A 26,387-nucleotide genomic window follows, 5' to 3' on the forward strand; every position below is an offset into this window, starting at 1 on the left:
CTACAGTATTCATGCAGAGAAAATCTTACCATTAAGATGGTTAAAATACTTCCCACAAAAAAATCAGCCCGAGACAAAAAAATCCCCGAACTGAAAACGGTTTCTGATAGAAGGAAGCAACAGCCAGTCACAAGAGTGATGCTGAAACAAGTCTCACACCGTTAGTTACAAAGCAAAAGCAATGAGTTAGCGATGCGTGTTGCTGACTTTATGCTGCTTTTTGATAAACGATGCACACCAGCAATGTAAACCCCAGTATAACACTGATAGATAAAATATGCCATCCAGGGTACATGGGCGCAATTTTTTATTTAAACACCCCCCCCCCCCCCCCCCCCCCCAATTCTCTAAACAGAAAAAACCTGTGAACTCAAGTATGCTTTAAATTCTCAACACTCAAACGGGAGAGATGCGGGGGGAGGGGAGGAGGGTGGTTCGTTAAAAAGAAAGGATTTTTCATTAAGACTTCATTGAGTTGCCTATCTAGAGAGCACCTCCTGTATTTTTCCCTCCACTAATAAGCAAACCGAGTATTTTGGGTGCTGTTACTTGTTTTGGAGAAAAGATGCAACGTTAAAAGAGAAGTTTTTATGAAAACTCAATGTAGCAACTGGAAACAGAAGGGTCTGCTAAAAACTAGGAATCAAACAACTAAGAAACAGCAGGTGGGATTTAGGCAGCTGAAAAGCAAAGCAAGAGCTGGTAGAGAGCATGCTGCCACAGAGCAGAAAGTGGATTTGGGGCACTTGGGAACGCTGGCAGCCGAGAGGACAGCATGAGGAGACCCCATGTAGCAGAGAATGTGGCAAATAACAGCTGGAAAATAGCAGAAATTTTCCGTTTAAAGAATGACTATACCACTGTATTGCTGGACAAAGGGAAAAACCTGCAGTGACAGTAGCAGAAACTCCTTAGAGGAAAAAAAGATGATGCTTAGAGGATGATTAACAGGAAATGGAATAAAGTTTGTAATAGCAGTCATGGAAGAAAACTTACAGTTATAAAATGCAATCTAGAATGTGCAAGAAGAAAGAACTGGGAAACACAGGGAAAAAGCTACTCCAGACATTCAGCAACTTTGTGATTGTCTACCCTCCTTGTGCAGACAGCACTGGAAAGTTTGAAAAAATATCCATTTATACCATTTGCAAAGAAACATCACTTTTATTTTTAATACACTTCTAAATAATGTACAAAACCGTTGTAATTTGATAAAACTTATAAAAACAACAAATAAAAAACAATTCAGAAAAATAAAATGGCAAATGACATATAACTACACAATACAGAAACTTTCATCAAGGAATTCCAGGAAACTGCATTCCCATGTTTGACAAAGCTGGATCCCAAAATCAGTTCAAGTATGTCAGCACAGTAACATAACTAAGGTTTTTCTGAATTAAATACTGGCTGCATTAGGGTCCCTAACAACTGATATGATTGCAAATATCAGTGATTTCCCAAAACTAGTCTGATGAACAGAGATTTGTGAAAAATCAAAATTAGTACCTACAGTGAACATTCTGGTTAAATACACTTCAACTGATACCAATTATATGCATTACAACCTTCTGGGTCTCAGTGCAAAAAATGACTGACAGACTGAAAAACTGACTAGTCCAGACAAAGTTTTTTTAGAAGACCCAAGTGTATAGCTTACTAATTACATAAAGTCATTTGACAGCTGTAAGCTCAGAAATAAAAACATAGCTAAAATCTTACTTATGTTCCCGTATGTATCTGTATGATAATCTTTTCCAGTATTACACTAGAAATCTGTAGCAGGGTGAGAAATGAAATCTAGATCCTATGGATGCTTTGATCAAATGCTTCAGTAGATGAAACATGGATTTTTTTCAGTATTTTACCATTGCACTGAAACACTGATTTCATGCTATATTTGGTCAGATTGACTTTTAGTGAATAAACATAATGAACTACTTAATGTCAGGCATTTCTAAATTTGTAGGTGCTTTCTCCTATAATTTTAACTTCTTTTACTGTATTTCTTCCAGTCTCTTGTAAAGGCAAGCAAAACGTAATTAAACAGCAATTTCCACCACATTAATCATCCACTGTATAAAATGGAAACAAGGCTGAAATACAGAACAAAAACTTGTACTAAAGAATCTGGTAACAATAGTTGGATTCAGATAGAAGGGTAAGATATGCAATTTAATAGTAAATAACACAATAATTTTCCAGACAGCAAAGCAGCATTGTGAATTATGAACGACAGGCTCTAACCGTGGTCCTGGAGAAGAACCTAATCAAGACTGATGGCACTGTCAACTGCATAAGCATGACGTATACACTCTGAGTGGCAGCACAGCTAACTTGCAGAGACTCATGTTGCCCAAAGCAGAGGTTTGTAGTCAAACTCAAGGCTCCTTTTTAGTCTTTTTGCAGGATTACCACCTTTCTGTTCCACCAGAGGTACATCCTGATTATAATGCAGTTCAAGACTAATTCACTGCCACAGCATTTGGTATCTCTTCAGAAATAACACACAAATGCAAGACCAAATTTATCACTGCCATAACCAAGCATAACTCTTCTGGCTTCAGTGTGAACAGTGAGAACCACATTTAGCCTCACAGAAGTACTTTATGTTCCAGCAGCCTTCTTCCCCCAAAGTCATCACCATACATGCAGTTTACATTGTGAATCCCATCTACAAATCGTGTTAAAAGTATCGTCAGAGATCAATGCTTGCATTTTATAAAAAAAAAAATGGATTAACCAGTGCAAGTAAAGAATGTTTACAAATCCTTACTCTAACTAGTATTACAAGATTATGCACGTGTGCAATTTCACACTGTGGGAATGCTGAGGATGCTATGATTTTCAAATGTATGGCACTTAAAAAACTGCAGGCAGATCAGAAAGCCACCCACCAATAAGTCCTACACATGAGAAGACTCAGGTTGATCCCAAATATGACTGCTAACTTCACATGTTCCTTGAACATATCAGAAAAGAAATTACTGGTTAATCAATGGAGGTCAGAGTAGTTCTATCAGTATATTAACTGTCAGCAGTGCTGACAGAAAGCTAATTAAACTCACGCTGCAGCGCTGGGACAAGCACCTCACCAGCAAATGCTCAGTTCAATGATCACATTTGCCTTGGGAGGCACTATTACAACAGCACTGCTTCTAAGTAACTACCCCAATGACCAACACAGCTTCCTGAGCCAGAGATTCGAAACAGATTTGGGAATCTTCCGAGAGATCCAATTGCAAAAAGCCTGCACAGAAGGTAACAAGCAATTGAAATCCATACAGTTGCGTTTGCAGAGGTACAGAGACCAGGATTCTGAAAGCTTTATTAAAGTACAAAAAAAGTATACTAACGCACCTGGTCAATGATCAATGCACTAATGAGACAGTTATTCTTAGTACACCACCGTATAGGTTAGCAAGAGAAACAGCCATATAATCTGTACCAAAACATCAAATACAAATGTGACTGAAAACACCTACGCATCATTCAGAATACTTGTGTGTGTGCATAGAATGGCTTGCAGTACTGCAACAGGAACAGTGTAACTCACCTACCAAAACAAGCCAGCAAGTTTCTCTCAACTCATGAAACTTGCTCAAAGTTAAGACACATTTCTTCTCTCTCAGCCAAACTTGTGTTATCAATACTCCCGCATACCTCCTTTTCTAGAAAAAAACCCTATTTCTTTATTGCAGACTTACTGGTAATAAATTATTTTTGTTTTAATAGTCAAAAAAAGTAAGGATAAATAATTATAATGTGCGTGCTCAGAAGTGGAATGGGAGGTCATCTGATTTTCTGTTTCATACTCGAAAAACTTAGAACATGATTAACAAAGCTGAAAAAAACAAAACGCCAAACTGCAAATAATTTTTCAGCACACACGTTAGTGAGATAAAGCACTAGATTTCATTCCAAGTGGATTTTCCCCCAGAAGTCACAAAGTGAGAAACAGACTTAAAGCACTTAAGCAATTAACCTATGTGTTTTTAAAAGTACCAGCTTTTGGGGCTTATTTTTTTACCATCAAATGTATATACACAAAATACTGGCTATATAAAGAAGGCATCCAGATGATGCATGTCAGAATTGTCTTCAAATTACTCCTAGAAATGAGCAGTAATGCCCATCTGCAGTAAAAAAAAAAAAAAAAGATACAGTTAACTTCTGAAGCACTTCAGGAGGCTACTTAATCCTTAACTCGTAAAACCTCCGGTTCTATTGGTGAATGTTTTAAATAAAACAAAGAACATTTGGTGAATAGGTGAATACTTAAGGGATAAAAATCTGAAAGAAATTGAGACCAACTATTTTTATTCATGTTTTACTTTTGTGTCAAACAGACTTCTAACTCTCTTAACTGTCAAGAAATCACAAAAGTGTCTAATTTACATCACCAAAACAATTAATCCTGGCTGTGCCCCTTCAATCCTGCAAATCTGCTGAGACTGCCAAGAAAACAGGGAATTTTGAGTGGGTTGTTTTGTGTGGTTATGAGTTAATTAGTAATCTGATAACTACATTACAGATGTATCAGTATTAGCCACGACAGTTAACAGCAGTGTTTTAGTCTATGCTTGCATTTCAGGAACTAAACAGACAGCCTACTGAATTGCCAACCTGTACTCTGAATTGCAAAAAACCAGATTACAAATCTAAATTGAAAAAACAGTACATCTAAATATATTCTAAGAAACTCTGTGTAATACCATGTTAGCTCAGTATAAGTACACTCAAGATAGGAGCAACACCAACTAACCTGCAAATACAGACCCATCTTCCAACTCTAGAGAAGTCTGTCATCAGAAATGAAGTCTGAGAGCATTAAGCAGATAACACAATTCTCCCCTCAAGAAGTGTATACAGAGGAAAACATTCAGCAGACAATAAAATATAGACTGAGGGAAGCACTAAGTAGTTGTAACTCTGATGTCAACTTTGACTATTGCAGAACTTGCTTGAACTGTGAATTCCCTTCAAAACTGAGAGCTTCATTTATTTAACAAGTGTTATCTTGGTGGAGCAAAGTACAATCCCACTATACAATTAAAAAAGCGGCATAACCCAGAAAATTTTAGCAGACTAAGTCACTGGAAGCATTCACTAATTTAGTCCAATTCCGTTTTTGAGTAACTGATCAACAACTCCTGGTGTGCAGAGCAGAGTAAGAGGACCGAAACCACATTCCCTTAAGTAAATACAGCTAAGGGCAGATGAAGTTACAGACTTAAAGTACAGGCAGAACCCCATAAACCCCACTGTGCCATGACAGGCTTTAAGGCTTCCTTCCCTTCCTCCCCCAGAAACATAGCGTCCATGGACAGGCACCTCCCTCAGACTCCTCACTCCATCCTCAGAACAATACCTATGCACACCTCTATTTACAGGAACTTGCATTTCAGAGATGAATTTTCAGATTCCAGAAGAGGATTCATCTGTTAGGATCACAATCCATCTTAGGGATCCATAAGCTAAGGAGAAGCCTTCCTTCAATCTTTTGGGGCACAGGAATAGGCTACCCAATTCATACTCTCTTTACCAGGTGCACCAATTTACTTGCAGCGCAGACAAGATGAAGAAACAAACCACCCACCTATTAATGCAGAAAGAGCGGAAAGCATGCTGTTGAGCTGTAGAAATGTGCAAGAGATGTGACAATACAGGAAAAAAGCCAGTGGCAAGGAAAGGTGGGCCTGGGATGCTATGGTATGCACATACACATTAGAGGCAGCAGGAGGTACAAAAGATAGCATGGGAAGCAGAAATCATGGGGATGATCAAGGAAGAGGGTACAAGCCAATATGCAGACAGGAAAAAGAGTAATGAAGGAATCGGACTACAAGAGCACCAAGACAAGTTAGATCTTCCTCGTATTTGCATTCTGTCCGCTGCAATGCTTGAAACTGGAAGAATTGCCCTGATTATCAGGAATGTGCTGTTCACTTTGTGTGTGGAAACATTCAAATTCAGCTGAGCCCTATGCTTTGGGGAAAGAAATAGTTTCACATGTGCCAACTAAAGACTCCTCAGAATTTAGTAACAGTGTTTCTCAAAGACTCCACCTATGCTGAGCATGTTTTAACGCAAAACTTTTAAGGCGAAGACTTACATGCAACAGCAAGGAAAGATCAACATCCCACACTCTAAATGAAGCCAAATTACACTGGAGAAGCAACCCAGTTCAAAACTGTTGCCTTTTTAGTTTTATTTTAAAACAAACCCCATACATTTTATTAAGGCCAATACGTAAGTCTGCAAGAATACACACACACACAGCGTCTTAAGGAATGCCCAGAAAAGATGGTGTCCAGGGAGAGACCATTATCACCACCAAACTTAAGGTGAGGAACCCTCAGCCTAATCCCTCTGCACATCCAACAGAACTGTAGGTGACAAGGCAGCCCGCTGGCAACTCCTACTAACTCCCTTCTCCTGGACAGCACAGGACAGCAAAACATGGGCCAGCAGCAGTCTGCTGAGCTGAAACAGTACATAATTTGAGATATTCTACAGACAAAACCAAATTTACAGCCTAATTTTGGCACCCATTACCAGGGAATATTCATCACTTTATTACCACTACGCCTGTCTCCTCAGAAAAGGGATTGCCAGCTCATGACAGAAGTTATTTTGATGTTTAAGCATCAAAATGCTACACAGGCATGAAGACAGAGTGAAGCCTGTGTGACTTTCTAGCTAACGAAACTTTTACACTTGCCTAAGCATTTGCTTTGAGCCTTTAATATAAGGCAAAAATCTCTTCCGCACATGGGCTACTAGAAATGAAACATTATTTCATTATTACAATAATGAGAATAGTTTACGTAAATTATGCAATCAATTTGAAATACGTTTCTCCAAACTGCTTAAAATGTTCATTTTTACACCTCATTTAAGCTGCAATCTATTACCAAAACAATCGTATATTATTTGACTACACATTCCTGAGTTTCATTTTCTGCAGTGATTCAGATTAATAACTTCTGACATATATACAGCTTGAAAGCTCGACTTTAATGCACGAAATACAAAGAAACAAGCCATGAAAACACGGTTATGTTGCACTCCGCCATTCTAAAGCTGTATGGCAAATACACAAGCTAAAATATACTACTTCTCTTAAAAAGCTACTAGTCAACGACAAACAAATTTAATTTTTCAGGTACAATCACCTTGACGCTGCAATGGAAATATCTGGTATACAGTCCTCTAAAACATAACAGATTTACAACACCTGAAGCAGAATTGTGAGAAAACTGTATGACAAGAGAAAATGTTTTCTTTGAAAGACTCTAAGACTGAAGTTCCTCTATCACTGAAAACAAGAATAATGTTCCTTAAAAATACTGGTACCCCTCTGCATATAACGTCAAATACAATTCTTTTGTAGTTCAAAACAAACCCTTAAGAGATTTTTATACATAACAGGAGCTGCTCAACCGTAGACTTGTTTTAACAGAAAGTTTAACTTGCATGGAAGTCATTTTTTCTTGGCGAACAAACACCACAAGACCTTATCAGAAAATAAATCTTTGTGTTATTGCAGGTAATTCTGCTAGAGGAGTAGCTTCTCGTTATGCTGTTTTAGTAAAGTTCCAAACAAGAAAAGCTGAAGGAAATGCCAAGAGAACAGGCTGTAAAACGGTTAAAATGATTCTGCACAGTATTTTTGTGACTTGAAAGAGATGAACTAAAATAGCTGACTTCAGAAGCTCCGTGCAGGCATCTTCTCCTGCGTTAGCACAGCAACCGCTGCGCTCGCGGCACTACAATGCAGCAACGTTAAAAATAAGCAACTTCGTGCAAGAACAGTGCATTATTCCTTCCCAAACGCGCGCGCAGCAAGCCGCACGTTAGGCCGAGAGAGCTCTGCAGGCAATTGTTTTAGTGCCGTTTTGCAAGTTCGCCCTCCGTCAAAATGGAAATATCACGTTAAAAAAAAAAAAAAAAAGAAATGTAGAAACAAATTAAGTCCCAAACTGATACGCGGCGAGGGCCAGCAGCGAGCGCCGGGCGCCCCAGGGCGAGAGCGGGGCCCGGGCGCGCCAGGACCCCCCGCGCCTCCCCCCCCCCCCCCCCTCCCCGCCCGCCGCCGGCGGCCCCCGCCCGTGACGCAGCGGCTAACGGGCGCCCCCGCGCCCGGGCCCGCGAAGGGGCGGCCGGCGGGGGGCCGGCCGGGGCGCCGCCCGGGACGGGGAGGGGGCGGCGGGGGCCGCGGCCGGCGCCCGGCCTGGCGCGCCCCGCGGTGCGGGATGCCGGCGGGCAGGCGCGGGCAGGCCCCGGCGTGAGAGGGAGGGGCCGGGCCGCGCGGAGCGGGCGGGCGGCGGAGCGGCGGCTTTATTCGTGTCGGTCGGTGCCGGCGCTGCCCGGCTGCCCCCGCTCGCTGCCCCTCGCCGCCTCCCTGCACGCGGGGCGGAGGGCGAGGCCCGGTTCGGCGGCCCGGCGCGGCAGCCCCAGCCGGAGATGGCGGGTGGTTAGAATAAGGCACACTGGGTAAAAACACATTTATATACTAACCTCGCCGAGAAATTTTCCAACAATTCCTCCGTCCGACCACCATGCACCAGGACAGGAAACGGCCGCCTCAGCGCCCGCCCGCCTCAGCACCGCCCCGAGCCGCGCGGGCGGGCTCGCGCCCCGCGCTACCGCCGCTCCCATTGGGCGCACCACGCCGTGCGTCACCGCCTCCGCTCGCCATTGGCCGCCTCCAGGCCCCGCGCCAATGCCCATTGGCTAGGCGCCCGGGGCCCCGCCCCGCGGCTTCATGGCGTCTCGGTTATGCTGGGTTCGGGGCCGCCGTCGCCGCCATTTTATACCGCGGGGAGCGAGGCGCTTGTGCGTCAGCGGGGGAGCGAGGAAGCCGGGCGCCATTTCCTTCCCCGGGGAGGGCCCCGGCGGCCGCAGCACTCGGGGCCGCCGTTGGTCCCTCGGCGGGGGCCGTGGGGAGGGACGGAGGAAGGAAGCGAGGGAGGGGAGCGCTGGGGGCCGGGCGCGCCCTGAGGCGGCTGCCCCTGGCAGTGCGGCCGGCCCCCCGCCGTGGGGACGGAGCGGCGCGGCCCGAGGAGGCGGGCGCCTGGAGCTGGGCCGCCGGGCGCCCGCGGGAAGGGCCTGCTGTCTCGGCCGGGGCCCGCGCACGGGCTCCGGCCCCGCCATCGCGGCCCCCCCAGAGGGCCCAGGAGCGCCCTGCTGGGCCCGGGGCGCCGCCGACCCCGCGGCTGGTGGTGCGCGGGGTGCTGTCCCTTGTGCGTGCGGGAGCCGGAGGGAAGGAGGCCGGCTGCTGGAAGGGTGTCGGGGCGCGGTGCCCTTGCGGAGGGCCTGCTCGGGGCAGGGTTGGGGCGACCGAGCATCCTGCCCTTCCCTACCCTCGTTATCTTGTGCCATTTCAACCTAGCTCTTGTGTGTAAGGACTCTGCTCTTAAAATATTTACCCTTATGTGATTTTTTGGTATGGGAACATGTAATAGTCCCAGCAACAGCTCCAGAGGCAATAAAAGGGTATTACATTATTTTGGTAGATGATTTTTCAAGAAAACCCAACTGTGCAAGTAACATGAGCTATCACCATTGACAGGACAATGCCCAGCTCTATAGGGCTTGACCTTTCTGAACAGGACATAGAAAAGTATGTGAGATTTTTTGCCTGAAGCTCCAGAATAATAATTCTAAATTCTTGCAGTCATACAAACAGCCAAAATTAGCTTATTCCTGAATAGGCCTAATACAGAACACTTTTCCTTCCGTTCTTGTTTCCTTCCTTCCTGTTTCTTAATTGGAAACTTTCACCCAAAATACAAATTACAGCCATCAGTTTGATTTGAGGTACAGTAACAGTGAAATACCCAAGGTAAAAATCTGTTTTGGGTTTACCAACTCTTGTACGTTAACAGATTACTTGTTAACATCTCTGTCAAATTCTACAACTCAGTATTTCCCATGCTGAAGTGCTTTCTGTTTCTAGCATCAACATGTGAGGATATCTGGTTATAAAAAGCAGAAATATGCCAACTAATGATACACCATTCAAGTTAAAAAAGCTACATACTGATTGCAAAGTCATTTATAATCAGTGCTGCAACAGCAGACAAATGAAGCTTTTCCTGGTTCTGGGTATGTGGAAGGTCCCACAGAGCACAGGGAAGAGAAAAAGCCCAGCTCAAGGGACTCAGCTCTGGCTTCTGTAGTCCATAACAGCATAATACAGAGAGCCTTAGACCTTCCAAGCTTTTCTCAAATTTTAATAAGCCTTTTTTTTTTTTTTTTTAACTACTGCATTGAGGTTAAAACTTGAATAGTGGATTGAGCCGAAATGCAGAACCATAGTGCTCTTCCCAACTACATTTTTAAAAATAAACTGCCCACTTCTGCATAGGTTGTCAGCAGCAGTGTTTATCCATTGCTGATCATATATCAAAAGCTTAATTAGTAGCTCAAGTCATGGAAAACTGGTAAAGTCTTAACCAACATACAAAGTTTGGACCAGCATTACCTGAACTTGGCCACATCTGTTAAATCAAAACCCATACGTACACAACGCTGGGTCTACCACTAATACCGACTTTGGAACCACGTCCTTCCCCCTGGGAGCCTGCACCACCCACTGAGGAGCCGTCCCCTCGGCTGCGCTGCTCGGAGCCATCAGCGAGCATCAGTCCTGTTGCTGAAACTCCAGAGAAGGATGCAGCTGTGTTGGTGTTGAATACACACACAGAGCATCAGCAGGGAGGGGTGCGACTGCCTGCAGTACAAACTGCTTGAGTAGAAAGTGCTTACAGTTCCTGAGCACTATCTCAAAGGAGTTACAGGGATACAAACTGACACCGGGAAGTGAAAATGGTTAGCAAGAGAAAGTACGTATGAAAAAGGACTGAAAGGCAACTTGACAGAAACGTGCAAAGATAAAATGTGCTGAGTAGCTTCATGATGTTTCTACTCTTTCAGAATTGACAGTCGCAAGAGGAGTATATTTCCTTTAGAAAAATACAGCTTAACCCATAAAACTTATCAGGTATCACTTTGTAGGCAGAATTAAAGCCATCTGCATGTTGATTGTCAGGTATTCTGTAGTTAATCCACTGCAGATGTCTTGAACCTTGCAGTAGTAATTCTAGGCTACGAGAGATTTGAACAGAACTTTGTTGTACTACACTGACACTTATTAATAGTTCTTTTAAGGTAGTGATTTAGGAAAAAAGGGTATTAAATTTACCCAGTATGTCAACATCTTAAAAAACAGTGTATGACATAAGCCTTTTGTATTTAATACAGTTAAGAGAACTGTGGTTGTGCCTAACATTTCCTCTTGAAGAAATATTTTAGAGGAAAATACAAACCTAAGAGCTATGTAACTAGAGCAGGAGTCCCAAGTACTGTAAGAATACAGCTACATTCAAAACACCACACTGAAATAAGTGAAGATGAGGATTTGCTTTAGATGTTTATTAATCCAAGGAGATCTTCCATAATAGAAAAAACAGAGGCTTTAAATTTCCCAGCTCTTCCTTTAGAGTTGCATTATCCTTGAAAGCGGAATGGATAAGTGCAAGTTCTAGGAGGAAGATCAATTTTAAATTTGACATAAGTGTATCACTGAAATTGATATATTGCATCACAAAATGCACTATCACCACCACCAACAATGCAAAATTGTTTTGCAATTTATATAAATACATTTCTTGGAGCAAAGGAAAGCGAAGTTCTAGATCCATTCTTAAAAAAGATGCTCCTTGCTAAACAGTCTAGCGACACATAAAAGCACCCTTGAAGTAAGACTGTATTCCTCACACCAAGATAAACTTCTTCCCTTGACTTGTGACTTGAAAAATATAACTGTTCCAGAAATGACAATGGCACTAAATTGGTGATTTTCCCCTCACTTTTTTCCATCTGCTTTGTATATGGAGCCTTCTTACTCTGTCGGATCTTCTGCCACGAGGCAAAAGCATCTCAAGGTTCTCTTACATTTTTTGGGATGCATAACAAGATAAGCAGATACCCAACAAGCAGATGTTCAGAAATTATTTATGTCAAACTGGGCATTTTTCAAGGTCAAGGAATGCACAGGAAGAGGCATGCTGTAATTACGTCTGTCACCTTTTTCTACAAAAATAAAACCTTGTCTAGAGATTATCTTGAGGCCGGAGTACACCTGTACGTGCTCATGAGTTACACATTTACAAAAAAACCAGTTCTGCTATATGTACTTGGCCAGTCAGCTAAAGATTCAAAAGTACTACTGTGGTTCTCATACCACTACTATAATGGATACTCTGATTCAAGGCTTAATTTTTTAGGCTTTTTCACATCAGGTGCAATATCCATCCTTTTAAGTCCACAATTTGCTTTTAAAGTATCCCTTTGGTATTCGGCTAGGGCAACGTGGCATTATAGTGCTGGCTCAGTCTCTCACATTAGCACCCTGCGCGCAGGGAATCGTATTTGCTGAAGAAAGGCAGACCAGAGAGGAGCGACTGGAAAAACCCATTACACCTGCCCAGAGAAGCGCTAGCGGTTGTGCAACAAATGGAAGGCAGAGCATGGTGCTGGTCAGCTCGTCAAGGAAACCCCAAACCACGAATTCCTGCTACTCTGCTGATGCAAAAAAACACACCACACAAACCAATTTTCTGAAGACTGCATTTTGAGTATCATAATATATATATGTGCATTTCATTTTTACAGATATAAACTCAGTTTATTTTTAACCTGTATTTAAATTTTGGAGGCTTACATTAAATTAAGGTAGCTTGTTTAATATCAGTTGTAACAGCAGGTGACATTTTTATATAAAAACAGCCAAAAGAAAAAAAAAACAAACATTTGATTTAAAAGACCTGACACCAATGATCTCAAGGCAAGATCAAAAACCAATGGATTTTTGCTTTTAGAAAAGAAAAAGGGGGCATTTAAGCCAATGCATTCACAGCATCTCCCTGCTGGCTTCTTCATACAGTGGTTTTGATAGTGGTCCCAGAGGGAACTGTATTTTGCCTCTCTAGCTAAAATACTAGTTACTATAGCAACTTTGAAGGAAGAAAATTGTGGCTTCAAAAATGAAAGATTGGCAAAACTTCAAATACACTGTCTGGATCAGGCAGACAACAGCACACACTAACGCTGGGAGTGCAAAAAGAGGGGGAATGAAATGCAAGAGTAGTGCACCTGCACTACCATGTGCTGGAAAAAGAATATTTTGCAAAATTAGGGGGGGAGATTGCATTCACAGATCATAGCCCAGATTAGCCAAATTAAATTGTTGTGTTTTTAACAGATTGCATATATAGATGTTTCATCCACACACTTCAATCGACTCTTAAGAGCAGAACTTCACATCTTATTTACCTGCTTTGGAGAAGGTAACTTTTTCCTCAGTGCTTACAGTACACATTTGTATCCAAATTTCACCTTGTACAGTGAGATCTTTAAGAAAAACAAAGGACACGGAGGGTGGGTTTGTTTTTTTTTTTAGCAGCAATGAAATATCACTAACCCCTTTATACATAACCGAATTCAAGTCACAACCAGAGGTGACTGCACCACAAAGTCACCAGGTACAAAACTGCTAGTTCATTTTAAATTAATAACTTGAAATTATTTTCCCCAATACATCCCTTATTTTTTATTTTTTATAAACAGCAAACATTTTGCTATTTTTGTACATAGGCTAGCAGGCCTGTTTCAATATGAAAGTGCTAATTCATTTACAGATTTATCAGTTATGTAGTGCTACATTAAGTGTCCAATATTCTACATATGAACAATCTTGATAAATGGAAATGATGAAGATTAAGTAAGGCTATTTGATTACCTTATTTACATTAAAAGAATAGACACCCAATAGGAAGGGAGAAAAGGGAAATAAATTGGGCAAATACTTATACCGCCACAGGTGTAAAAATTAAGTCTGCCTTCTAACTTGTCCTGTAAATGAGACATTTTAAATAGTCCTGCAGCCCATCCCTATTTTTTTCCTCAGAAAAAGAAAAGCTGCCTTCATGACATCCCCTCTTGATTTCCGATTTCCAAAGTGTGTCATTTGAAGCTTTAAATTCAGATTCTTCCTATCTTCAAAAAAACCTCTGGTTTGCTTTCCAGTATTAGGTTGCATGATCAGGTCCCACTTCTGGGGCTTTTGTCCAATCTATTTATCAATTAGTTTAGAGTGAGTTGTAGATAACATGAACCAGTTCTGGAACCACTATTGGGAGGAACACAAGCTCTTCACTACAATCACACAGTAGCAGGAAAAGTGATAATTCAATTCATTCCTGGGGCAGGGCCTCCAAAATTAAATGAAGTTGGCACAACTGGAGCATTGAATTTGTATCCTCCATGCTTTTCAATCATTTTGGATTCTAAAACAAAACAAAAAAACAGAAGGAAGGTATTTTAGTGCGTGTGTAGGGGGGGAAGACAGATTAAGATTTTGTGACTGACCATTTTGAGTCCTTCAGAGATACAGGTTTAACCTGGGGTTACCCAAGAACGTAATCAGCACCCACAAAGTGGAAATGTGCCAGGCCCCAAACAACAGATGGACTGATTACTTATTATTTTAATTTCTCTATATTGTTATAATTGTGCTTAAATGAATATATATTTTAAAAAGTCCACACTTTTGGACACGAGTATGTAATTTTCACGTCAGAAACAGGACCTGAATGAATGCTGGACTTCTGAACTTGCAAACAGGCGCCCAGTCCTTTCTGATTAACATTAATAGACTTTTCAGTCAAATCAGTAACAGAGCACATGTACAAAAAAGCAGCACACAGATATTAGCTAAATTTTCAGCGTTCCTATCTCAATTCAACAATATAAGAAGAAATAGCCACTGAAGCACCAGAAACAGACTTTTTAGTACAGACGCATTTCACCCCCATACCCAAGCAGATAATTTGGAGTTTAGGTTACTAGACCATATAATATAATTCGAAGAGAAAACTACCAAGTTTATCACTTTTCATTTTCAACCAAAGATCTTTAGGCATCTAAGGTCCACATATCCATCACTGTAACTAACTGATAGTTAAGCTGTCTGGTTTTACTAGCTGCACATTCTGTCCTTTGAAGTTTACTGTAAGACTGGTTTCTACAAGCTCTAATACGTGGACAACTGAAAATTAAGTTGGTAAAGAGCAGGTAGAAATGTGTATTTCTATCTACCTTTACTACAATCTAGATAATGCACAAGAAGGTTTGTATTTTTTCCAGCTCAAGATAACAACACTTATTGATGTCTTATTTCCAGTCTAAGAGCTTTCTCCTACCTCAAAATAGTCGCAATCTCTCTCTTTCTGGGAATACAAGACAGCTTATATTATCTAGAGCATCTGCATTTTGTCTCTGTTTCTTTGGAAACAGGACAAAAAAATGTTGCTATGGCTGATGAAGGAGAACATGACCTGGGGAGCATCACTTTGTTCCCTCCCAGCTCCATAGTGCACAGAAGACAAATCTCTTAGCTGATGGAAATTCTTCTTAGCTACATTAATGAGAGATAATTATATTCCAAATCCTTCTAACAGGATGCCCCCATGTGTGGTAGGTAGCCTAAATGGAGTATCAGTATGCTCTGATAGTACACAAGAATTTCCTGTAAAGATCTGATTGTTTAAGTCAAACTTCAAAATCTGAACCTAACTTGCTCTATGAATAAGCAGCTGAAAAAAAGAACATTCTTTTTCATAAAATGCACAAATAGTGTATAATATCATCAGTATGATCTCTACTGCTTGACAGAGGTCATAGTGAAACTGTATTTTATAACCATTAGAAGTGGACCATTCTACATTTCGTAAGATAATTTAGGCTGTTTTCTGACAAAAACTACTTGTAAAATGTGCATTCTTACTACCAATCTTTTTATTGAAAGATTTCTGAACTTCTATTTTGAAAAATCTTGTAGTAATTGCTCAGTAAGGTGCAGGATATGAGATTGGACTGATCACTTAAAATTCAGCCTTGACTTGAGTGATAAATACCAGCTTACTCTCAAACACCTGGGAAAACTTGCAAAAAAACCCCAACCCTGAAGATCTGCCCACTTGCTGTATTTTTAAATCTGTATTATCTGTATTGAAGAATAACGATCTCAAATATTTAATAGGCTTAATAATATAGCTTTACAGATGGACACTACTTCCATGATTTGGTATTTTCCCACCTATAGAATCATTCTCTATCCCAGCTGGACTAGGTCACATCAGGAAATAATTTGTCAGCCATTTAATGTGTTTGTTACCATACCTGGAGTTCATCCACATTCAGGTAATCAAATGAATTGTTTTCAAATCCAAGCAATTATGACAAAGATGCTTTTATTTACTTGGCCACTTCATTAAGACATTTCTATCATTCCTTACACCTGTGGTATGCCATACAATTTGTGCATTGAGGCTTTGTGACCTGACAATCTTAAAGAGATTTCAAATATCTCTGGAGCGTAAAACAACCCTGCTTTGATAAAGACATTATCAGGCTTGAATTATAGGTATTTTCTGTATTATGCTTCTTGGGCACATAAACAGCATTCAGACAGTGAAAGAAGCAATTAATGGTATAAAGGGGGAAAAATACCATGTGCTGCCCGCCTCTGATCTGCCAGAGTTGCTATGTCCTGCAATTGTTTTCTTTGTTCTTCATTTAGACCCTGTGTCAAAGCTTGGTACCACACAGGGTTACGATTCTGAATTGCTGCAAGAGAAAGAAAACATAAGCAAAAGGAAAGCGTTCATTAAAACGTTCTGTAACTCAAAGCTTACTAACTCACTACCATTTTAATCGGAATAATATTCTGCTAGGGTTACATAATTCAAGACATTTAAAAACACTGACAAAACCTCTGACCTCTTCCCTCCCACCATGAATTCATTTAATTGTCTCCCCCTGCTCTGAAAGTTTAATGTCAGCTTCCCCTTTCCAAAGAACGACCTTGTTCAAAGCACATATTGGAAAGCCTGTTTGGAAGCTTTCAACAGGTTCTCGTCTACAATGGTATACACTAAAATTAAGTTATATTTTAACTTGTTGGCCAGGAAAGGAAATAAAGTTACTTACTCTGAAAAATCGTTTTAAATATCTGATATTCATCAATAGGGTTGTCTTCATCATCAATAATTGTGGAATAGCCTTCCAGAGCAGTCTCTTCAGCATCATCTTCTTCCCAGTCTTCATCATCTCCATCTTCACCTGCCTGTTTTGCTAGAATTTCTAGATATTCTTGACCATCTTCATCAATGTCATCTTCATCACTCCCCAGCTCCTCTGAGTTAAATATGACACACACAAAAAAGTTTGTCTCAAGAATAGTAAGAACAACTCAAGGTAGATGGCTGAGCCGATTATGCAAAACAGGCAATGGAACTGTTAACAAAATAGTGCAGACTAGAAAGGGGGAAGCTCATTTAACTCCTCTCCTAGTGCCATGGTCTTCCCCTCCCACTCTTCCCTCAGTTACACCAACTGTGTAAGTGGGAAAAGAAAATTTTATTGTCACAAAAACATATATAGAAAAATGTATATACAGCTAGCACTGGAACAGCACTTCATAAAACTTTAAGCAAAGCAATATTTGTGCTCCAAAGAAAGTTTGAAATAATTTGATGAAAACACTTTTAAAGGCACATTCAAAAGGGCTGTTGAAAAGAATGCTTGAGAAATACAAAATATAATAGTATGAAGGATAGGAAGAAAGATGAATGATAGGAAGGAAGACTTCCCCTTGGTTGAGGAGGATCAGGTGAGAGTCATTTAGGCAAACTGGACATGCACAAATCCATGGGCCCCAACTGGATGCACCCACGAGTGCTGAGGGAACTGGCAGATGTTATTACTAAGCCACTTTCCATCATCCTTGAAAGGTCATGGACAACAGGAGAGGTGCCTGAAGACTGGAGGAAAGCCAATGTCACTCCAATCTTCAAAAAGGGCAAGAAGGATGACCCAGGGAACTACAGGCCAGTCAGCCTCACCTCCATCCCTAGAAAGGTGATGGAACTGCTCATTCTGGATGTCATCTCTAAGCATGTGGAGGAAAAGAAGGTTATCAAGAATAGTCAATATTGATTCACCAACAGGAAATCACGCTTGACCAATCTGATAGCCTTCTATGATGGCATGACTGGCTGGGTAGATGAGGGAGAACAGTAGATGTTGTCTACCTTGACTTCAGCAAGGCTTTTGACACTGTCTCCCATAACATCCTCATAGGTAGGCTCAGGAAGTGTGGGCTAGATGAGTAGACAGTGAGATGGACTGAGAACTGGCTGAATGGCATTGCTCAGAGGGTTGTGATCAGCGGTGCAGAGTCTAGTTGGAGGCCTGTAGCTAGCGGCGTTCCCCCGGGGTCAGTACTGGGTCCAGTCTTGTTCAGCTTATGCATCAACAAACTTGATGAAGGGACAGAGTGTACCCTCAGCCAGTTTGCTGACGATACAAAACTGGGAGGAGTGGCTGATACACCAGAAGGCTGTGCTGCTGTTCAGCGAGACCTGGACAGACTAGAGAGATGGGCACAGAGGAACCTGATGAAGTTCAACAGAGAGAAGTGTAGGGTCCTGCACCTAGGGAGGAATAACCCCATGCACCAGTACAGGTTAGGGGTTGACCTGGTGGAAAGCAGCTCTGCAGAGAAGGACCTGGGAGTCCCAGTGGACAACATGTTAATCATGAACCAGCAATGTGCCCTGCGGCCAAGGTCAATGATATCCTGGGGTGCATTAGGAAGTGTGGCCAGCAGGTTGAGGGAGGTTATTCTCCCCCTCTACTCTGCCCTGGTGAGGCCATGTCTGGAGTACTATGTCCAGTTCTGGGCTCCTCAGTTCAAGAAAGACAAGGAACTACTGGAGAGAGTCCAGCAGAGTGCTACGAAGATGATTAGGAGACTGGAGCATCTCTCTTATGAGGAAAGGCTGAGAGAGTTGGGTCTGTTTAGCCTGGAGAAGAAGAAACTGAGAGGGGATCTTATCAATGCTTACAAACATCTTAAGGGCATGTGTCAGGAGGATGGGACCAGACTCTTTTCAGTGGTGCCCAGCGACAGGATAAGGGGCAACAGGCACAAACTGAAACACAGAAGTTCCATCTGGATATGAGAAAAAAAAGAAACAAAACGAACTTTTTTACTTTGAGGGTGACAGAGCACTGGAACAGGCTGGCCAGAGAGGCTGCAGAGTCTCCTTCTCTGGAGATATTCAAAACCCACCTGGACATGATCCTGTGCAACCTGCTCTAGGTGAACCTGCTTTAGCAGGGGTGTTGGACTAGATGATTTCCAGAGGTCCCTTCCACGCCCAACCATTCTGTGATTATGTGAATGATGTATAATGACAATATTCTGGAGAGTCCAGAATTCAATAGCAGAGATCAGAAAGAAACTGGGCTTTAAGTAGACAGATGAAAACTAACAGATATTCCTTTCAGTGTGGAAAACTGTTCCAAATGATCACTCACAAAGACACCAGGCTGATGATGGGAAGATTAAAATAGGGAAAAAGAACGAAAAGCTTAAGCAGAGTACATAGAAAGGTGGAAGAAAGGAGTACAAGAAAGTTGTAGGTCATTTTGAACTTCATATAAAGAAGATGGCAAAAGACATGAAAGTTTGTGAAATGACTGTATGAAGAAGAAAGTCTACAAAGGCTGATGAAGTTGCGATTACATTAGTCCAGGAATTGAAGAGGGGGAAGAAAAAAAAAGAAAAAAAAAAAAAAAAATCACAAGAACTGTCATTTTCAATACATAGCTAAAACACCAGCAGCTCATGGGACAGTTTGTAATATACAGTCCAAACCGTACAATAGATTAGAAGGATTCCTGGAAACTCCTTCCACTGACTTACCCCTCACTCAAATGGGAAACATGTCCCAGTGGTAACTCCTTTCAGCAATGACAGCATCTACACAGAAAAGCTAGCTTCATGTGACTTTGAAGAGACTCAGCCTAGGAAGTTAGTTTTTAAGAGGGACTGGAAAGTAAGTCAGACATACTTGAAAGTCATTAAAAGATGTCCAGTGTTCTTCTGCAGCTTTTGATTCTTGGAATTAGGGAACTCTGAAGAATTCCACAAAAGAACTCAGCATGTCCATCAGAAAAAATGAAGAACACAAAGCAACAGCGATGTTTCAGTTTCCATACCTGTTTCCTCATCTTCTTCAGCTTCATCATCATCATCGCTGTCATTTTCGTGCTCTGCATGACAGGCATATGCTCTTTTCAATCCATTAAATAAAAGAATAAAAGCTGGCAGGATCTGGCCAGCAACTTGATTTAAGACCTGTGGTATTTGCTCCAGATCAATAAGAGCACACAAGCCAAGCACACACATCTTTCTATCATGAAGTCTACGAAACAAGAGAGTAAAAAAAGTTGCAAGTTTTGTTATGATTTACAAACAGGTAATGTAGAGGTGTATCACAGAGAATAATCTTCAAAATTAGAAACACTTACCCCAAGAAACAGTCCACATCATTAAGCCACTGTGTTATGAAGTGATTAGTGACAGGCTCCACATTATTGGGAAAACGAAGATTTTCCAAAGTATTTAATAGTAAATGAGGATTGTAATACAAAGCAGCTATGGCAACCTGGAGGCACATTGTTCGCAGTTCACTTGTTTTCACTTCTCTGGTCAATCTCTCTAACGCAGCTTCCACAAATAAGGGTATGCACTGAAAAGTGAGAACCGTTACAAATTTAGTGATCAAAAATAAGTTGTGTAGTTCTGTATTTCACACTAAAGTTGAGAAATGGCATAAAACCAGTCTGGTGCATAAATACAGAAGGCATAAAATGGGAATAATTTTTAATTGCCAGCAGAAGTCATATACAAAGATGAAATGAAAAGGTGAAAAGATTTAATCTACTCCAAGCACATGGATTTTGTGACGACATGCACAGTAGATGTAATTTCTGGTTCTATAATCTTGTCTTTTAAAAATGAAAAATAGAGGAAATGTGTACACTAGAAAATCCAGAAAAATCAGCTTAGTCTTTTTTAGTATCCACAACAAAGTCAAGAGATATTACTAACATTCCAAGAAAACAGCTATTCAAAGGAGTAGTCTCTTCAGAGATGCCACCCTGAAAAACAAATTCGCTATAGAAGATTTTCTTTCAAATAAATTTAAAATTAAACTTTCCAGGGACCATATCCACAAGTATTAAAAAGCGTGCACAAAATGTTTAATCAGCTATTATACGGTGCTTGTCATGTACACAGCAGAAGCACACAAATTCATCTCTCAAATTCCAACTCCCATATGTGCATAATGAAGTCCCTGGTTCCTCTATGACATTAATTGGGATTCTAGGAACTTCGTTTTCATTCTTATTTATTTCAAGGCTATTAACTTGACAAATTGAATAATTTTCATGAAATATTCACTAGAATTAACTTAGAACATAATTAATCAACTTTTAGAACCAAGACGTTCCTGAAACAGTACTCTTCCAGATTCATGAAAACACTTGAGTTTTGCAGTGTCCTAAATTCTGGAGACTAAGTGCGCTATCTCTGCAGTGCTGTTAACTGAGTAACAGTAGAAGTACTATGACTTCCACCTGAAGTAGTAGACAGGATTATTAGTCACACTACACAAACTTCTCGGGACAGAACTTGTGTTAATACATAATCAATTCATATTTGAGAATGAAATCTTTCAAAAATACTGGTTATAGCAACCAAAGTTGTTACCAACCTGATCAATGCCACGCCCTTTACACTGAAGAATAATTACTTCTAACAGCTTTGCTGCATGACATTCTGCATCTTCTCCAGCAACTCCTGTAAGGACCTGAAAAATAACAATTACTGTTGATGATACCCCTTCAAGAAGTATTTTCTATATGCTGCTTTGCTTTGAAAAGCTGATATAAATTTACCCACTCTGTTACAATGCTAGCATAAACATCCATCAGTGAAGCAGCCAAATCTACAGCAATCTACAACAATTAGAGACTGAAACATCACTGAACACGGGTACAACTAATCTACATGTAAACGTATTCAATAACTCTATGGACACAGAGCTAACAACAAGTGTATAAACATCAGCTGCCATTTTGCAAAGGTTTATTTCCATACACAAACAAAAAATTTTTCTTATGCATTCAGGTACTCAGTTTTGTAAAAATTGTATTTACAAATTTGGGATATGCAGTGGGGGTCCACACAATACCTAAAAATTCTGTGTTAAAGATTCACTGTGCTCAGCTAATAAAACACTAATCACTGAGAGGTTATAACAGGCTAATTTTCTTTTTTATATATATAAAATGTTCAAGTATTTACAATCAGCCTAATCAACCTGGTTGCAACTTGTTTTCAAATTATCCTGGTTTCAGCTGGGACAGAGTTAATTTTCTTCCTAGTAGCTGGCATAGTGCTGTGTTTTGGATTTAGTATAACACTGATAACACACTGATGTTTTAGTTATTGCTAAGTAGTGTTTATACTAGTCAAGGACTTTTCAGCTTCCCATGCTCTGCCAGGCGCACAAGAAGCGGAGAGGGAGCACAGCCAGGCCAGCTGACCCAAACTGCCCAAAGGGCTATTCCATACCATATGACATCATGCTCAGTATATGAACTGGGGGGAGTTGGCTGGGGGCCAGCGATCACTGCTCAGGGACTGGCTGGGCATCAGTCAGCAGGAGGTGAGCAATTGCACTGTGCATCACTTGTTTTGTTTGGTTTTTTTTGTTTGTTTGTTTTTGTTTTTTTTAATACTATTACTTTCTCTTCCTCTGCTGTCCTATTAAACTGCCTTTATGTCAACCCACAGGTTTTACTTCTTTTTTTTCCAATTCTCTCCCCCATCCCACTGGGCAGGGGGAAGGTGACTGAGTGGCTGTGTGGTGCTTAGTTGCCGACTGAGATTAAACCACGACACAAATAAAGGCTGGCAAGAGTTGTTCGCTATAATATTTAAGCATCTTCAGAAGAATTACTATGGAAATATCACGGGCAGGGCAGCTGACAGTTCACCATAGTTCTTACACAGACACAACAAATGATATCCAGAAGCGGAAAACTGAAATCCCCACAGATTACTATTAGAGATTATAAAATATTAACACCATCTTATAAAGAAGTATTCATTTCCTCACTTAGGGCAAACATTCTGGAAAGCTTTGTATTCTACATATTGATTGGATAAAGAAGGCCCAGTTGGCAGCTACCTATAATACACAGGAGCTGAGAAGCTAAGTTAAATACAGAAACAGTGCCCAAAAGTGACTGGACTGAGTCTGAACAACTGCATTCTGCTCCCAGCTTTCTTCGCTGACTTGGCACGAACTTGGGAAAATAACTTCCTATTCCTGTCCCTCTCCCTCTACTTTCCATCCCTACTCCACTTCTTTTAGCTAACAGATTTAAGATCTTTAGCATACATATGGTATGTGGTATCCTAGCCATAGTGAGGATACAAATCTCAGATAAAAGAAACCATCTACCTTTTGCAATATGAATACACGTTTTGCATTCCCATACACACAAAATGTACTACACAAAACACACGTGCACAAAAACCTGGGTTGTTTAATCTGCTTTTGTTGTGTGTGATTCATGTTTCCCTTTTAGTAAAAGCATGTATCTGAAGTTTGATGCAACCTCTTTAAATTTCTCTGCAATAACTTAATAATTTGTGGAATCACAGAGGATGTTAAATAGCATAATGCTTTAAGAACAGATGTCAGAATTCTTCAGTTTCACAGTCTGCTGTTGGGGAAAAGAAGTACCCAGTTTAACAGTCTATTACTTCAGAGATCACAAAGGAATCTACTCACCTTCTTGCACATACTGTAGATCATTTCAAGATATTTTGTGTCTGACAGAAGTGTATCTGTATCAACAGTAACATAATTATGCAAGAGAGGCATCATGTCTGTATTAAAAGAAGAACAATCACAGATATTGTTTGCATGTTTTATTAGATGAGCTATTAAAAATCTATGTATTAATAAGTTGATTACAGTTCTTGCTTGATGTTTGTCAAGATAAGCATGTGTCTAGTCATAGATGCCTTCGCAAAACAAGTCTGGTTGCAGCAACAGCAGAATAAAATACTTCAAGTGTAACCTCACTTCAGTGTTCTCCTAGTATTTCAATCAAGATGCAATTCACTGTATGGTTGAAATCACATATATGAGACCACTTGGCTTTCTGATTTATTTGTATTACTTACCAGTAAAATAATCAAAGCCATCCTGCTGAAAGACTTCAAAAACAAGAGGAAGAAGCTGCCACATTTGTGCAGAAACTTGTTGACAGGTCAGACTATGAGCCAAGGAAAAGATCTCCTCATAGAACTCTAAAACAAACAGAATCTGGGTAAATTTAATGCCAATCTCATACACTTAAAAAAATAAGCCAACAAAAGTACAGATACCTAATACATGCTGCTGCAAAACTGTTCCAATCACTTGCAAACAGATTCCTTCCAGCTGCTGGGTAATCTGAAAAAAAGGAGATTTACGACTGTTTTCAATACTTTGGAGTTGAAATTAAACACATTTTAAAATCACTCAAAGCAGTTGCTATTTATACAATATATTCTTCTAAAAACAATTCAACATTTCTCATGTTTTAGAGCACTAAATGTATAAGAGCAGCACTCTTCGCTAAGGATTTGTAAGACAGCTTTTAATACGAGGTGTTTTTGGAATATTCTTTGAATATTGGAAAAATCTCATTATAGGGTATCCTTTAAAAAGAAAAGCCTGACAGTAACCCTATGCAACAGTTTAATCACATTAAAACACAGTAAGTAAATGTGTATGTCAAAAGGGTAAGCAATGGAAGTTGCAAGAAGTATTAGCTGTTCCAGAAAAGTGAAATTTCAAAAAACAAAACCAAAACCAAGCAAATACCAAACTACCTCCCAAACCTAGCTTAGGATGTTCATATGGTATGTGCACAATCAGTCCAAATGCTGGTCTACAGATTCAGACACTCTTCCCAATTAGTATTTATTAGTCCATGAAACAGCTATCAAAACAGTCATTAACCTGTTTAGGACACTTACCTTGCACAGGGACAAGTAAGGGTTGAGTTTCTGGTCTTAGCTATGCAGAACAGGATTTGAAACTAACCAGCTAAATACATTATCTCTTGGAACACTGGTCATCCTGCGTGAAATGTCTCTAAATATAGATGTTCACTGATCAACGTTTTACAATTGAGTTCCTCAGGACTAGCCTGTTGTTACACAAACTTTTACATTTAGATAGCAAGAATTTGCTGACAAAAACAAATACATGAAAAGCTTGCTGAGCAGCTTTAGCAACAAGTAAATGAGCTGAACTGGTCCTTGGTTTATTGCATGGCAGCACTGGATTCTTGCCTTTGGGCATTCAGAATTTGTATTATGCTGCTTCCTTAGTAAAGTCTTCAGAGCCCTGAGAGTACAATTTTTTAACTGAACTGTTTAGTCAAATAAAAACTATAATGTATCAAAAAACAGTAGCTGACTTTGTCAAGAAGGATTTTAATCAGTAATAGCATCTTTTGAACTCTGGACAGAAGTTAGTCCATTCAGTACAACAAAACGAAGTAACAAAAGTTTTCATCACACTGGGGAATTCTACAGTGCAGATTAGGCAGGTAAAAACCCCTATCATTTAGCATAGCCACAACAGCTGTATTTACAGACATTGATTCTGTTGCAGAGAGCAAACTAAGTCAGCAGAGTTGATGTTCAAAGCTAACTAAAGTTTTTATCTGTTTTCCTTGAAGGGCAGACCTCATCAAATCAGATGGTTTTTTCCAGCTGAGCTGACAGAGTTCCATCTGTTAGAGACAAGTTACTTCCACCTATCTGAACAAGAACCTGGATTCTTATGGGAAATACTGTAGCAACATCTATGCTCTATTACTACTCGTATTGTGTTAGAAATGTGACCCACTCTGTTACAACTTTGTTGAATAGGACTTCACTGTTTTCTGTTTTAAGATATTTTTGGCTGAGAGGACAGTTTTTCAGATACCAATGTCAGGTACACTGGAACTACAAAAGACTTTCAGTGTCTTAAACAATACATATTAGCTTTAAAGTGATTTTTACTTACTTCTTTGTGATCTTCAACTACACTGAGAAGTGTATCAATAGTATTCAAGATTCCCATTGCTGTCACTGCTTTGTCATCACTGCCCTCTTCATCTGGTCCAGTCTGGATGACCTGGTTAAATGTCATTGCCTGCATGGAATAGCAAAACAACCCATAAACATGTAATTTAATGAGTACATGCTTGGAGATGAAGAACAACTGTGCAAGTCTGGTATTCTACACATTTTAAGGAGGACTTCTGCTAAGAAAACGTGTATCAACGTGTATGAAGGCCACTGCTCCATTCCAGAGTGTTTTCAGGATTGATAAAATTTG

At 40.4% G+C, this 26,387-nt stretch overlaps 2 protein-coding genes across 9 annotated transcripts in view; both read right to left on the reverse strand.

Annotated features, from left to right (window-relative positions):
* The window catches only part of ZNF143 (zinc finger protein 143), a 51,334-nt gene extending 42,744 nt beyond the window's left edge, over positions 1-8,590 (reverse strand). For all 7 annotated transcript variants that reach the window (XR_012831155.1, XR_012831154.1, XR_012831153.1 and 4 more), the window contains exon 1: positions 8,524-8,590. The gene's annotated coding sequence lies outside the window, so the exon portion shown is untranslated. The remainder of the gene's footprint in view (positions 1-8,523) is intronic.
* A 3,815-nt stretch (positions 8,591-12,405) lies between these two features.
* Positions 12,406-26,387, reverse strand: part of IPO7 (importin 7) — a 40,628-nt gene continuing 26,646 nt past the window's right edge. Inside the window, exons 16-25 of one of the 2 annotated variants that reach the window (XM_075711842.1) lie at positions 26,073-26,201; positions 24,395-24,461; positions 24,191-24,316; positions 23,793-23,890; positions 21,702-21,797; positions 20,452-20,672; positions 20,140-20,345; positions 17,062-17,268; positions 16,582-16,698; positions 12,406-14,357 (exon numbers count right to left, since the gene is read on the reverse strand). In XM_075711842.1, coding sequence (XP_075567957.1) covers positions 14,260-14,357; positions 16,582-16,698; positions 17,062-17,268; positions 20,140-20,345; positions 20,452-20,672; positions 21,702-21,797; positions 23,793-23,890; positions 24,191-24,316; positions 24,395-24,461; positions 26,073-26,201 — 1,365 coding nt within the window. In that variant the 3' untranslated portion in view covers positions 12,406-14,259. Of the gene's footprint in view, positions 14,358-16,581; positions 16,699-17,061; positions 17,269-18,875; positions 19,088-20,139; positions 20,346-20,451; positions 20,673-21,701; positions 21,798-23,792; positions 23,891-24,190; positions 24,317-24,394; positions 24,462-26,072; positions 26,202-26,387 lie in introns of those variants that run through there. The other variant, XM_075711843.1, reaches the window with a different exon arrangement.

This window comes from Pelecanus crispus, chromosome 6 (genome assembly GCF_030463565.1).
Source record: "Pelecanus crispus isolate bPelCri1 chromosome 6, bPelCri1.pri, whole genome shotgun sequence".
Lineage (NCBI taxonomy): Eukaryota > Metazoa > Chordata > Aves > Pelecaniformes > Pelecanidae > Pelecanus > Pelecanus crispus.